We start from the raw sequence: 12500 nt of genomic DNA on the forward strand, positions 1-12500 counted from the left end.
AGGGTGACTCGCTCACTGCACGTACAAACTCCCAGTATTCAAAACACAGGAAAAGACGTAAATGTGCAGCATTAATCTTTGAAACCCTGTAAGTATAATATAAAAAAGTCAGCCCTTCTGTAAATTCTCTTTAACGAGGCTTACACTACAACACTAAAACAAGAGTAACAAGACTTTATCCTGCCGAGACTTGAGTGCCTCCGGCGATACGTGCTGCAGAGAAGGCAATGAAAAATTAACCTAACCTTCAGCGTACACAGACACTATTTAAACATGCCTTTGCCTTCAGGAATACGCGAGTCGTACTCAAAGCAGAGCGAACCATCGACACGAAGCAGCGAGTCAGCAGCTGACTGCTTCATGAATCAGTGAATTCCCGCGTTTCGTTATACTCGTAGTTGCCGAGATTGTTGTTAGTTCTGTTTGTCCTTTTGACATACAGTGAATATGAAGTAGTCTGATGTATAGCGCAGTACTGATTGACTATTCTATTTATTCTATTTTAGTATTATTATTGCAGTAACATGTCTCATGCGGTAAGCGTTGGAAGAAATGGGACTGGTAACTAGCACGTCTAGATGCCCCACGCACGTGCTGCACTCTGGCGGCAAACAGCAGACTCAGGAGGGAGTGAAGAAAAGGCAATCTCTCCGTGATATGATAGCCGTGTGCCTGTTCTATTATGTTACACCTGGGAACTCCTCACCTCTTTGTCTTGACGACTCAGGGACACAGACGAGTGAGTGCTAGGCATTGTACCAGCACGTGTTTTGAGATTAGGTACTAGGTTGGATAGATTACGTAGGTTTGCATTAGTGATTGGTTATTGATGTTGATAAAAAAATACCCATCTCTTCACACCACTGAGAGCCAAAAGACCAAAATATAGGCCCTAGCATTCACCAACACATTACGAGCACCAAAAAAAAAAAAAAGCAACGTAAACCACCACAATCACTGACATACAAACACGTGAAGTTAACTGGAGAACAACCGCGAGTAATAAGATGAGGCGCGTTGCTGGTAATAGTAGTAGTAGTCGGCGGCTTTCGATGTGAGGATGAAGAGGCTGAGTCCCACCGCTATTAATGAGGGTCGTGACAGGATTAGGTGGTTGGGGGGACGGCGGTGGCGGTGATAGCGGAGAACAGACGCGCTGGCAGATTGGTGTAGCTAATAGGGACGTACTGCGGAAAGGGGGAAGGGGACGCTAATGGGAGTGATGGAGAGTTAGGGAGAAGCGAGTGAAGGGAAGGTCTAAGGAGGTTCTTGAATGAGAGGGGGAGGAGATGGAGGGAGAGAAGAAAGGGTGGAGAGAAGGACGGATATGGAAGTCGTATCTTAGAAGGTAAAATATATATGGAGAGAAAGGGGGGAATTAAGGTTTTGTTGAGGGAAAAAGATGGAGAAAAGAAAGAAATGGAGAGAGAGAGAGAGAGAGAGAGAGAGAGAGAGAGAGAGAGAGCGATTGGCTTAGAAGATAGTGTTGAGTGAATAGAAGAAAAGGGAGAAAAGAGTAGATGAAGGTGAGAAATCAAAAATTGGTTGAGAGGGAAGATACAAAGAGAGAAAAGAAGTGAAGAAGAGGATAGAGATGAAGATGGGGAGATGTCTTTAGAAGATAGTGTAGAGGGAATAGAAGAAAAGTGAGGTAGACGAAAGAATAGATGAAATAGAAAAGATTCGGAGGGTTGCGTTGAGGAAAATTGAAGAAGGGGAGATGGAGGGAGAGAAGAATAGATGGAGAAACGAATTTAAGACTATTTTAAGAGAGTGGAGGTGGAAAAAATAAAAAAAAGCATGAGAGAGGCAAGTGGGGGAAGAATTTCAAAAGGGGAAGGATAAAAGTGGAAGAAAAAAGACAGGAAATAATAAGATTAGATAAAAATAGAAATAAAAGGATGACTGGATTTTTGACAGAGGAAAAAAAAAACACAACTGTCAATGAAATGAAAGAAAAAAATGTAAGCATGCTGGAAGTAACAGTGAAGATGGAAAGAGAGAAAAAAAAAAGGAGAATTAGTAGTTTAGGAAATGGAATGAATAGGAGAGAGAAGAGAACACGGATGAGAGTGGAGGGAAAGGTTAAAGATCAAGTGGAGGTGGTAGTGGAGGAGATGGAGGAGGGGAAGAGAAAAGATGCAAGAATTAGTGGTTTACGAAATGGGAGTGGAACGGAGAGAATGTGAAGAGGAAGAGAGTAGAGTAGAGGAGAGAGAGAGAGAGAGAGAGAGAGAGAGAGAGAGAGAGAGAGGCTGTGGAGTGTGTTAAGGCTGGTGGACTCAAGAAAGACTCGTAAAGGACTCTCCTCCACTCCTCCACTCCTGCACTCTTCCACCTCCATCAGCTCTACATAAACATGCAACAACCTCGATAAGACTTCCACTCCTTCACTCCTTCCCTTATCCTTCCCTCCTTTTTCCTCCATCTGTGTCTCCTTTTTCCCTCCTCTCTCTCCCCCACCCCTCCATCCACCACACCCCTGCTGTCTCCCGTCACTTACTTCCACTACTCTCCTTCCTTCCCTCCATCGAGACACTTTCCTTCCTGTGTGTCTCCCTCCCTCCTCCATCCTCCCTCCTTCCTCCGTCCCTCCCTCCCTCCCTCTTACCCTTTTCCCTCACTACCTGTCTCCTCTCTCATCTCGAACTGACCTCACAATTCACCCAGACTACTCAGATAACCACTTCCTCCTCCTCCTCCTCCTCCTCCTCCTCCTCCTCCTTTTTTTTTTTTTTTTTTTTATACTTCTCTAGCAAGCGTTTTTCATTTCCCATGTTTCTTCTACTTGCATTTTCTTCGCCATTTCCTCCTCCTCCTCCTCCTCCTCCTCTTACTCCTCCACGTCTTCCTCCTCCTCCTCTTTCCATTCCATTTCCTGGTAGTACTATTTCCGCTTCCTACTCCTCCTCCTCCTCCTCCTCCTCCTCCTCCTCCTCCTCCTCTCCTCCTCCTCCTCCTCCTCCTCCTCCAGTTAACAAACACACCCACAACCATCCCCACAAACACTCGCTACCCACTCATCCCTCGATCAATACTGCAAATTGCTTCTCCATTGCATCGTTATTACTTTCGCCACTGAGATGGTCCTCGTTGTGGCCGCCGTCTGTTGCCTCCGCCTCTCCTCCGCTGTCCTGCCATCAGTCCTCGCTATCCACTCTCACTACTCCAATGCCCAACACGCCCTCCACGCCATCTCGCTGTGCTAACATGCTCCATAACGTAATGTCATGACTCTGCGTGTACATTATCGAAGGCACTCTATTGATGATGTATGTAGCACTGTCTCTCTTCCTCTCTCTCTCTCTCTCTCTCTCTCTCTCTCTCTCTCTCTCTCTCTCTCTCTCTCTCTCTCTCTCTCTCTCTCTCTCTCTCTCTCTCACACACACACACACACACACACACACACACACACACACACACACACACACACACACACACACACACACACACACACACACACACACACACACACACACACACACACACACACACACACACACACACACACACACACACACACACACACACACACACACACACACACACACACACACACAGAAAAAGCACACCACGTGGAAAATAAAGTGAAATTCCATCTGAAGACAGTGAATGGCCCAATTGAGACCGTGTAGACAAAATATTAATAAAGGAATAATGGCGCAGGTAAAAGGTTTATTGATGGCAGTCTTTCACATACCAATAAAGAGAGAGAGAGAGAGAGAGAGAGACAGAAACAAACATGGAAAGAAAGCTAAGAGAGATGGATAGAGAGAGAGAGAAAGAGAGAGGGGGGAGGGGAGAAGCCAGCCAAACAAACACAGGAAGAGGCTAAGAGAGATGGATAAAGAAAGAGAGAGAGAAAGAGAGAGAGAGAGAGAGAGAGAGAGAGAGAGGGGGAGAGAAAGCCAGCCAAACAAACACGGGAAGAGGCTAAGAGAGATGGATAAAGAAAGAGAGAGAGAGAGAGAGAGAGAGAGAGAGAGAGAGAGAGAGAGAGAGAGAGAGAGAGAGGCCAAGAGAGTAGGAGAGACAGCGAGGTCTGAAGGGTACGAGGGAGCGGACAGCTGTGAGAGGGACATGGAAAGGGAACTGGGCCCTTGAGGTTTCCTTTGAAGGGTGGCTGGAGGGATGACCTTGGGCGACCCGCAGGAGGGCGTAGAGAGAGTAGAGAGAGAGAGAGAGAGAGAGAGAGAGAGAGAGAGAGAGAGAGAGAGAGAGAGAGAGAGAGAGAGAGAGAGATGAACAAAAGATCTTAACATGAAATTCTCCGTCTTGCCGATAAATAAAGCAAAGGAAAACGATGAAATAAGAATAAAATCGAAAGAGAGATAGAGAGAAAGTGAGAGAGAGAAAAAAAAATATTACTTATGAGCTCACAGCTGTTATACTCACGAGATACAATTTGCTTATTTTTTTACATCTTCAAAGTCTCTCCTCATCACATTTACTTTGATCTGTAAGATTTTTGACACCGCAAGAATATTCAGTACATTAAAAAGGTAATTTTCATACATTTTTTTTCTCTCTCTCGAGAAAGTAACCCGTCCATTAACCGTAAGAGGATCAGCCGGTCACCAGTACTTTTAGCGGCGGTAGAATGAAAGATTGATTGGACTGGAATCCGCACGTGGGACTCACTCTATATGTAAACGTGGAGGATTAACACACACACACACACACACACACACACACACACACACACACACACACACACACACACACACACACACACACACACACACACACACACACACACACACACCGCGTAGTGTAGTGGTTAGCACGCTCGACTCACAATCGAGAGGCCCGTGTTCGAGTCCCGGCGCGGCGAGGCAAATCGGTAAGCCTCTTAATGTGTGGCCCCTGTTCACCTAGCAGTAAATAGGTACGGGATGTAACTCGAGAGGTTGTGGCCTCGCTTTCCCGGTGTGTGTTGTGTGTGATGTGGTCTCAGTCTTACCCGAAGATCGGTCTATGAGCTCTGAGCTCGCTCCGTAATGGGGAAGACTGGCTGGGTGACCAGCAGACGACCGAGGAGGAGGAGGTGAATTACACACACACACACACACCTCTCTCTCTCTCTCTCTCTCTCTCTCTCTCTCTCTCTCTCTCTCTCTCTCTCTCTCTCTCTCTCTCTCTCTCTCTCTCTCTCTCTCTCTCTCTCTCTCTCTCTCTCTCTTTCCTAAGGACAGTAAGAGTCCCGTGCAAACACAGGCGAAGGCAGCAGCTCAAGGGCAGATGAGTTGTAAAAGCATTAGGTAAGATTACTGAAGGAAAAACGTGTAAAAAGAGTTTGTGTTGGCGTCGGAAGAGGATTATGAAGCGGTTCAGGCTCTTCCTCGTGCGTGAAATATATCACAGACGTGAATCATGGACCGTGTGAGGCGAGCAGCGGAAGTAAACAATGGGTGAGTTAAGATGTGCAGAGATGATAAAGTGAATAGATGGAAGGCAAGATAGTGGAGGAAAAAGGAGCAGTTATTTCAGTACACAGGGTGGAGAATGTGATGACAAAGAGGAACGAAGTGAAGGAAGAGGGAAAGTAAAATTATCCATATATTGGTAGGTCTACAGATAAATGCACACACAAATAGATTTACTAGATAGATAGAAAAGTACGTACACAAATACACATATATAAGTGGAATGACTGATTTAGTGACTGATAAGCAAGTAAATAACTGTATTTTTGTTGTCAGTTATCATAATGCATGGGTGAAGTGTTACGGTGTATTTACATCTGATAGTTCTATAGATAAATGCATATACAAATAGATGTACTAGATAAATGGAAGCGTACATACACATTCATAAGTAGACTGAATGATATAGTGACAAGCAGGTGACTGTATTTTATCGTGAGCTAATATAATGCATGGATAAAGTGCTACGATATATTTACATTCACCATAACAGACTACTGAGCCATAAACGAGAGTTTCTTTTACTTCTTTCAGGCAACAAAGGTAACGTGACTAATCCAGGTGTAATAAAGACAGGACAGGTGAGCAGGGCCGGGTGGGCGTGGGTGCAGTAGAATGGCAAACATAACTCCTGTGTTTTTTCCCCTTCTCGTGTGGAGCACCTACCGAAAACTTTTCCCTCCCTTCCTGCTACTATTTTTTCCCCCTGGTGTGTTGGGTGTCCGGGTGCGCCATTCTTATGAATAAAAGAAGAATGTGAGAGAAGCTACTTCACTCTCCACAGAAGACATGAATTGTAGAGTGGGCGAAGTGAAATAGTGGGTACTTACTGATGAAGGAAGTGTACACCGTTACTGGAAGTACAGGTAAATGCGAGATACCTGGAAAAAGAAAGTACAGTAATTGAATGTCACGTAACTTACTAATTGTATGACATGATTATATAACTCGGTAATTGTTTGACTGCTTTGAATTGCTTAGTAACAGTAAGATTACTTAACTGTTCAGCTTGTTATTTGTATATGTGTGTTAGAGTTGTAGTATAGTTCTCTCTCTCTCTCTCTCTCTCTCTCTCTCTCTCTCTCTCTCTCTCTCTCTCTCTCTCTCTCTCTCTCTCTCTCTCTCTCTCTCTCTCTCTCTCTCTCGACATATAAAAAAAAGGCAAATTATGTAACTCGATAATAACTTTGGCTAAATATGAGGCAAGATTTCCAAAGCGTAGGACAATTTCTTTCCTGGAATTTTGCGATATTCTTCCGCGGCACCTGTAACTCGAGTGGCTGGAATTAACCTAATGACTTAATGATAGCGCGAGTTAAAATTACCCTTAACGTAAGAAAGAAAATAAGAAAAAACACTGAAGAATACGAAAAATATAAAGGAAATCTCGCCCAATCACACTATGAGATAAATTAATACGAATAAAAAAAAAGCCTTGAAACTCGACAAAATAAAGAAAGATTAATTAATGCCAATGAAAAAAAAAAAAGAGGGAAAGAAAAACGACCATCTCCAATAATTGAAAAAAAATAATAACTCGCATTAATGGAGAGAAATTTAAGTAATGTCACAAAACAACAAAATATGAAGGTGAATTTCTTGAAACATATCCAGCTGGGGGACCGTAATTGAGAGAGAGAGAGAGAGAGAGAGAGAGAGAGAGAGAGAGAGAGAGAGAGAGAGAGAGAGAGAGAGACAGAAAGACAGACAGAGACAGTATGCGTGTGAAAGTGAGTGAGTAGTGTGCGTGTATTTCCTCTCTCTCTCTCTCTCTCTCTCTCTCTCTCTCTCTCTCTCTCTCTCTCTCTCTCTCTCTCTCTCTCTCTCTCTCTCTCTCTCTCTCTCTCTCTCTTTCTCTCTCTCTTTTTCTCTCTAGTATTGATCAAGTGCGAGAAGAGACGCATTACCTTCACAGGACGACAAACACTACACTCCAGGCTGCTGTGAGGTCATTCTCTCTCTCTCTCTCTCTCTCTCTCTCTCTCTCTCTCTCTCTCTCTCTCTCTCTCTCTCTCGCTCGCTCGCTCTTAAATTGTTTGTCCAAGGGTAAATGTGTAAAAGTAAAGTAAGCAATGACTGGAATGAAATCGTGTATTTTGGATTAGAGAGAGAGAGAGAGAGAGAGAGTAGTGAGATAGTCCAAAAGTACTTATAAAAATGACTCCATTGTCTTAAGTCTTTCATTGTGATTTTGAATAGTAAACAGCGATATAAGTAATGCATAGAGTCCTTACTGTAAGCATCTACAGGAAAGAATGGAGGGAAAAAAAAGGCATAGATTTTACATTTTTTAGTCAGTTCAGTGGTTGATTCGTGGCTGTAAAAGTTGAAAAATGCCTCAGTGGTTAGTAATTAAGGAAAAGTGTACTAAAAAGCAGTGAAAGTTGAAGAAAATACAGAAAACCCAACAGTTAGTGAATGAGAAACAGTCGAATTATTATGCGTGTTTTTGGGTTCGAGGGATCTCCAAGCGCACGAGTTCAAATCCTGTCCACGGTGCAAGTGTAGGTTGGGCTTCCTCACTTGGGGTAAAGCTTTCCTAGCGGGTGGGCTTTCAGATAGGAAGTACCCTAAAAAAGCATCCCCTTTAGCCCATAAATTCCCGTGAAAATCCCACGTGGTATAAAGAAAAATGAAAAAAAGACACAAAATCACGTAAAATACAAACTCCGATATTTAATGTAAGAAAATCAAACAAAAGGAACCAAAAACAAAAAAAAAAAAAAAGGAATGCCAGAGAAGGAGAAGGAGCGTGAAATGAAGACAACAAGAGCATTAAGAGGACGAAGATTTTACGAGAGAAAGAAGGAAGAAAATAATGAAACGAACAACGTGCAATATAAATTTAGGCAAAAATATTGGGGAAATAAGAAGAGTGAAGAGAAACAAAGAGGAAGTTGTAAATGGGAAGAAACAGAGAGAGAGAGAGAGAGAGAGAGAGAGAGAGAGAGAGAGAGAGAGAGGAATACCAACAAAAACAGGACAAACAAACGAAAAACAAAGAAACAGGAAACAAAATAAGAGGGAAAAATAGGAAAGCAATGTTAAAAGCAAACAACCACGTGATGAGAGAGAGAGAGAGAGAGAGAGAGAGAGAGAGAGAGAGAGAGAGAGAGAGAGAGAGAGAGAGAAACCATGAACTTCACTTTACGAGAGATAAAAAAAAAAATAAACGAAAAAGAAGAAGAAAAAAAGATTGAGAGCGAGAGAAAAATAGAACACACGGAACCAGAATAGAAAAAAGAAAAAACATTAGAAAATCGAAAAAAAAATAAAGAAAATGGGCGAGGGGAAAAAATAGGGAGGGAAAGGGAAAGAGAGTTAGGGGGAAACTAATGTCTTTTCTCCAGCACTAATGAGACGCGCGCGAAAACCTCAATTCAAAAGTTAATTCTTCTAATTAGAGCGAAGAAGCAGAGGAAAGAGGTGGAGAGGAGGGGAGGAAGAGAGGGGGGGAGGGCGTGAGAGTCCAGAGGAATGGGGAAGGGAGGAGTGAGGTGACAGGGGGAAGACAGATGGCTAAGAGGAGTAGGAGGAGGAGGAGCAGGAGGAGAAAGAGGAAAAAGGAGGAGTGGTTAGCAGGTGAGGTAAGGAAAATAGTGAAAGGAAAACTAGGAGGAGAAGAAGGAGAAAAGGAGAGGGAGAGAGAGAAAGAGAGAAGGAGAAGTAGGAAACAGAGGAGAATAAAGGAAGAAGAGTAGCAGGAAGAGAGTGATGATGAGGAGAAGGAGGAGTAATGTAGAAGTTGGAGAGGCAAGTAGAAGAGAAGGAGAAGAGAGGAGGAGGACGAGGAAGAGGAGGAGGAGGAGGAGGAAGAGGAGGAGGAATAAATAGAAAATTAAACAAAGAGGTAAATGAAGCAAGGGAACGATGCAGTAAGTAGGAAAAGTGATTAATGAACGTTCTTAGTGAGACAAAAGACGAGAACGCAAACAGTAAGGAGAGCAATTTTTTCCTCCTTCTGCAAAGTTAATAAGTAGAGGAGGAAAAACAGCCGGGCAAATAATGAGGGAAAGCAGCGTAGCCAAGGAAAAGGCGAGGCAGTAATGCAAGCAATCAGCCGAGGAAAATAGCTGGCAGGAAAGTCAGCCTGTGAGGTGAAGTAATGAAGTGAAGTGGTGAAGTGAGGGAAGTTTTGCTAGGAAGTCTCATCAGTGAACTCGAGGATGAAGGGCGAGCAAAGGAAGTCAAGTGAAGTGAAGTGAAATGAGGTTAAAGAGTGCCATTAAGAGAAATCAAGCAGTGAAAGTCAATAAGCCGAGTCAAGCAGTGAGGTGAGGTACAATATCAGTTAAAAGTGGACTGAGTTGAAGAAGTGAAGTCTTGCTGTGAAGCCAAGCAGTGAAGTTGAGAAGTCAATTATGTAAATGAAGTTATGTCGAGAAATTAAGTTACGAGTAAATGGAGCAATGAAGTTAAGTAGACCAGAAAAACAGAACTCCTGAATTGAACCATGAAATGAAAAGTTGAACAATGAAGTAAAGCCGAGCAGTGACAGAATTAAGGGGAAGTAGAATCAGATAGGGAATTAACCTCTTCAGTACTGGAACGCATTTCTACCTTGAGTTTTGGATAGGATTAGACGATTTTATTGACATTACGAAGGATCTATATAGGTCAGAAGATTAATGGCCACAGTATTCACTATTATAAACCCTACATGAGTTTCTGAAGCTGCATGAATTCACCAAACAGTAAACAGAATGAAGAGGAAAACGCGTCATGGTACTTAAAGGGTTAAGGACAAACAATGAACAGCGAAATAAAGTAAAAACGAAATAAAATAGAATAAAGAAACGAAGATACGTCAAACAGTGTGACTTGAAGCAGAGCAATAAACTTGAACAGTGAAAGTAAGCAGGGAAACGAACCCAGAGACTAAAGAATCAAACAGAGAAAGAGTGGATTCAAGGAAGAGACAGCTACATAACATAAGCCAGTCCGGTCAGGTAAGAGGAGGAGGAGCAGGAAAGAGAAAGCATTGGAATTATTCAGGCAAAGTGAAGCAGGAATGTAGGCCAACGGGATGAGTGAAGCGACAGCCAATCCAAGGATATACATAAGAGGATGCGTTAATAAATCTGCAGGTAAAACTACACACTCTCTCTCGTCAGTTAGTAAGAGAGCGAGTCTGCAATCAACTATCATCGCCAGAGAAAATAGTTACTTCTATATAAAAGTTTCTATCCTCCCACTGACTGTAACAAGTAAACCCTTTCACTCATACAAGTAACGTTTAATTAAATTTCTTTCACCTTTCACACGCCTTCTCACTCCCTTCATAGAATTACACCTCCAGCTTTTCCCTCCTCCTCTCCTCCCATTCCCTCTCTCTCCCAATCTTTCTCCCCCTATTCCTTCCTTCCTTCCTTCCTTCTCACCTTTTTTCCTTTCCATTTCCTCCCTCACCTGTGCTCTTCCTTGCATTCATCCATCGTTCTCTCTCTCTCTCTCTTTTTCCTTTCTTTCCTTCACCCTGCATTTACTTCCTTCCCTCTTAAATATTCACATTGCTTCAGCATCCTGTAGTACCCTCACCACACCACGCCCTTTCCTCTCCCACCTCCTTCCTCCCTTGCTTCCTTCCTTCCTTCCTTCCTTCCTTCCTTCTTTCCCACACGCATTGTCTTCACTCTTCACGACCATCCACATTAAAGTCAAAACAACACACAAGGATGATTTTTTTTTTCCCACGGGTTAAGAATTTCGTCACTGTTGCGCGAAGGAGGAATTGATGACGACAAATATTTGCCTCTCCCCAAAACCTGCGCACACAATAGCCTGAAAATGCACAAAAAAAAAAGTGTGATTCAGCGCAAACATCGAGACTTCCATAAAAGCGCCGGATTCTGCTGGTTTTACGGAGGATAAATTAATAATACGAGCAAGTGCAAGGAAGGAAGGAAGAAAGGCTGCGGTAAGAGGAAGAAGAGGAGGAGGAGTAGGAGGACGAAGAGGAGGAGGAGGAGGGAGGAAGGGAGAGAAGATGAAGGGAAAAGTCGACTCGCTTGATGAGAGTGAGTGAGTGAGTTTGAAATAAATATCTTGTTAGTGAGTGTTGCAATCAGTAGCCTGTGTGAGCGAGTGTGTGTGTGTGTGTGTGTGTGTGTGTGTGTGTGTGTGTGTGTGTGTGCGTGTGTGTGTGTGCGTGTGTGCAAGTATAATAGGAACCATGTACGTGACGGGGCCAAGCGTAAGTCAAGGTAATTATCTTAATAACACGTCGGTTAAAAGGGGAGACTAATAATAATTCTGGGAAGACTTCTACAGCCACAAGCAGCGCAACAACAACACCGATTAATCCACTAATAGCATCACTAGCAGTAATAGCCATAAACGCGCCCACACACACGCACACACACACACACACACACACACACACACACACACACATACAAACAAGGAAGCAATCAATAACTAGCAGGGTAAAAGAACAGGTATAAAAGTGTCTATTGCTCTGTGAAACTAATCAGCAACGCAACAAAAAATTTCATCAACGTGAAGAGGAGAATAATCATTAAGGACAAATAATGCTCGGCTCTTCAGTGCCTGATCAGCGTGTGTGTGGGTGTGGGTGGGTGTGGGTGTGTGGGTGGGTGGGTGGTTGTGTATTTGCGTTTTTCTTTTATCTGCCTGCCTGCTTGCCTGCTTGCCTGGCTGCTTGCTTACCTACTGCCTGATTGCCTGCCTGACTGCTTACCTGCTTGCCTGCCTGTCTGCTTACCTGCCTGCCTGCTTGCTTACTTGCTTACCTGTTTGCCTGCTTGCCTGCCTGCTTGTTTACTTGCTTACTTGCTTACCTGCTTGCCCGCCTCCCTCCTTACTTTTCTGCCGTTTATTCGCTTCTTTTCTTTCTTATCTTGGTGTCTGATTCTATTATTTTTTATTTGTTTTTTCTTTCACTTTTTTCTCTTCCTTCTCCCTTTCACCCATTCCTTTCTTTAACTGTTATTTCCTTCCCTCCCCTTACCTACCGTCACTTCTTCCTTCCTGGCTTCCTTCCCTCCATTCCCACCCTCCATCTTGTCCCCCCTCTCCCCCCTCTCAACTTTCCACCGTCCATCCCCCTCTCTC

At 43.4% G+C, this 12500-nt stretch overlaps 1 protein-coding gene across 2 annotated transcripts in view; it reads right to left on the reverse strand.

Moving 5' to 3' along the window:
- LOC123498714 overlaps positions 1–12500 on the reverse strand; it is a 247022-nt gene that overhangs the window by 188540 nt on the left and 45982 nt on the right. The window contains exon 2 of one of the 2 annotated variants that reach the window (XM_045246090.1): positions 6257–6307. The exons of the other annotated variant lie outside the window; for it this stretch is intronic. Coding sequence (XP_045102025.1) covers positions 6257–6307 — 51 coding nt within the window. The remainder of the gene's footprint in view (positions 1–6256; positions 6308–12500) is intronic. 2 annotated transcript variants of the gene reach the window in all.

Source organism: Portunus trituberculatus, chromosome 48 (genome assembly GCF_017591435.1).
Source record: "Portunus trituberculatus isolate SZX2019 chromosome 48, ASM1759143v1, whole genome shotgun sequence".
NCBI classification, from domain to species: Eukaryota; Metazoa; Arthropoda; class Malacostraca; order Decapoda; family Portunidae; genus Portunus; species Portunus trituberculatus.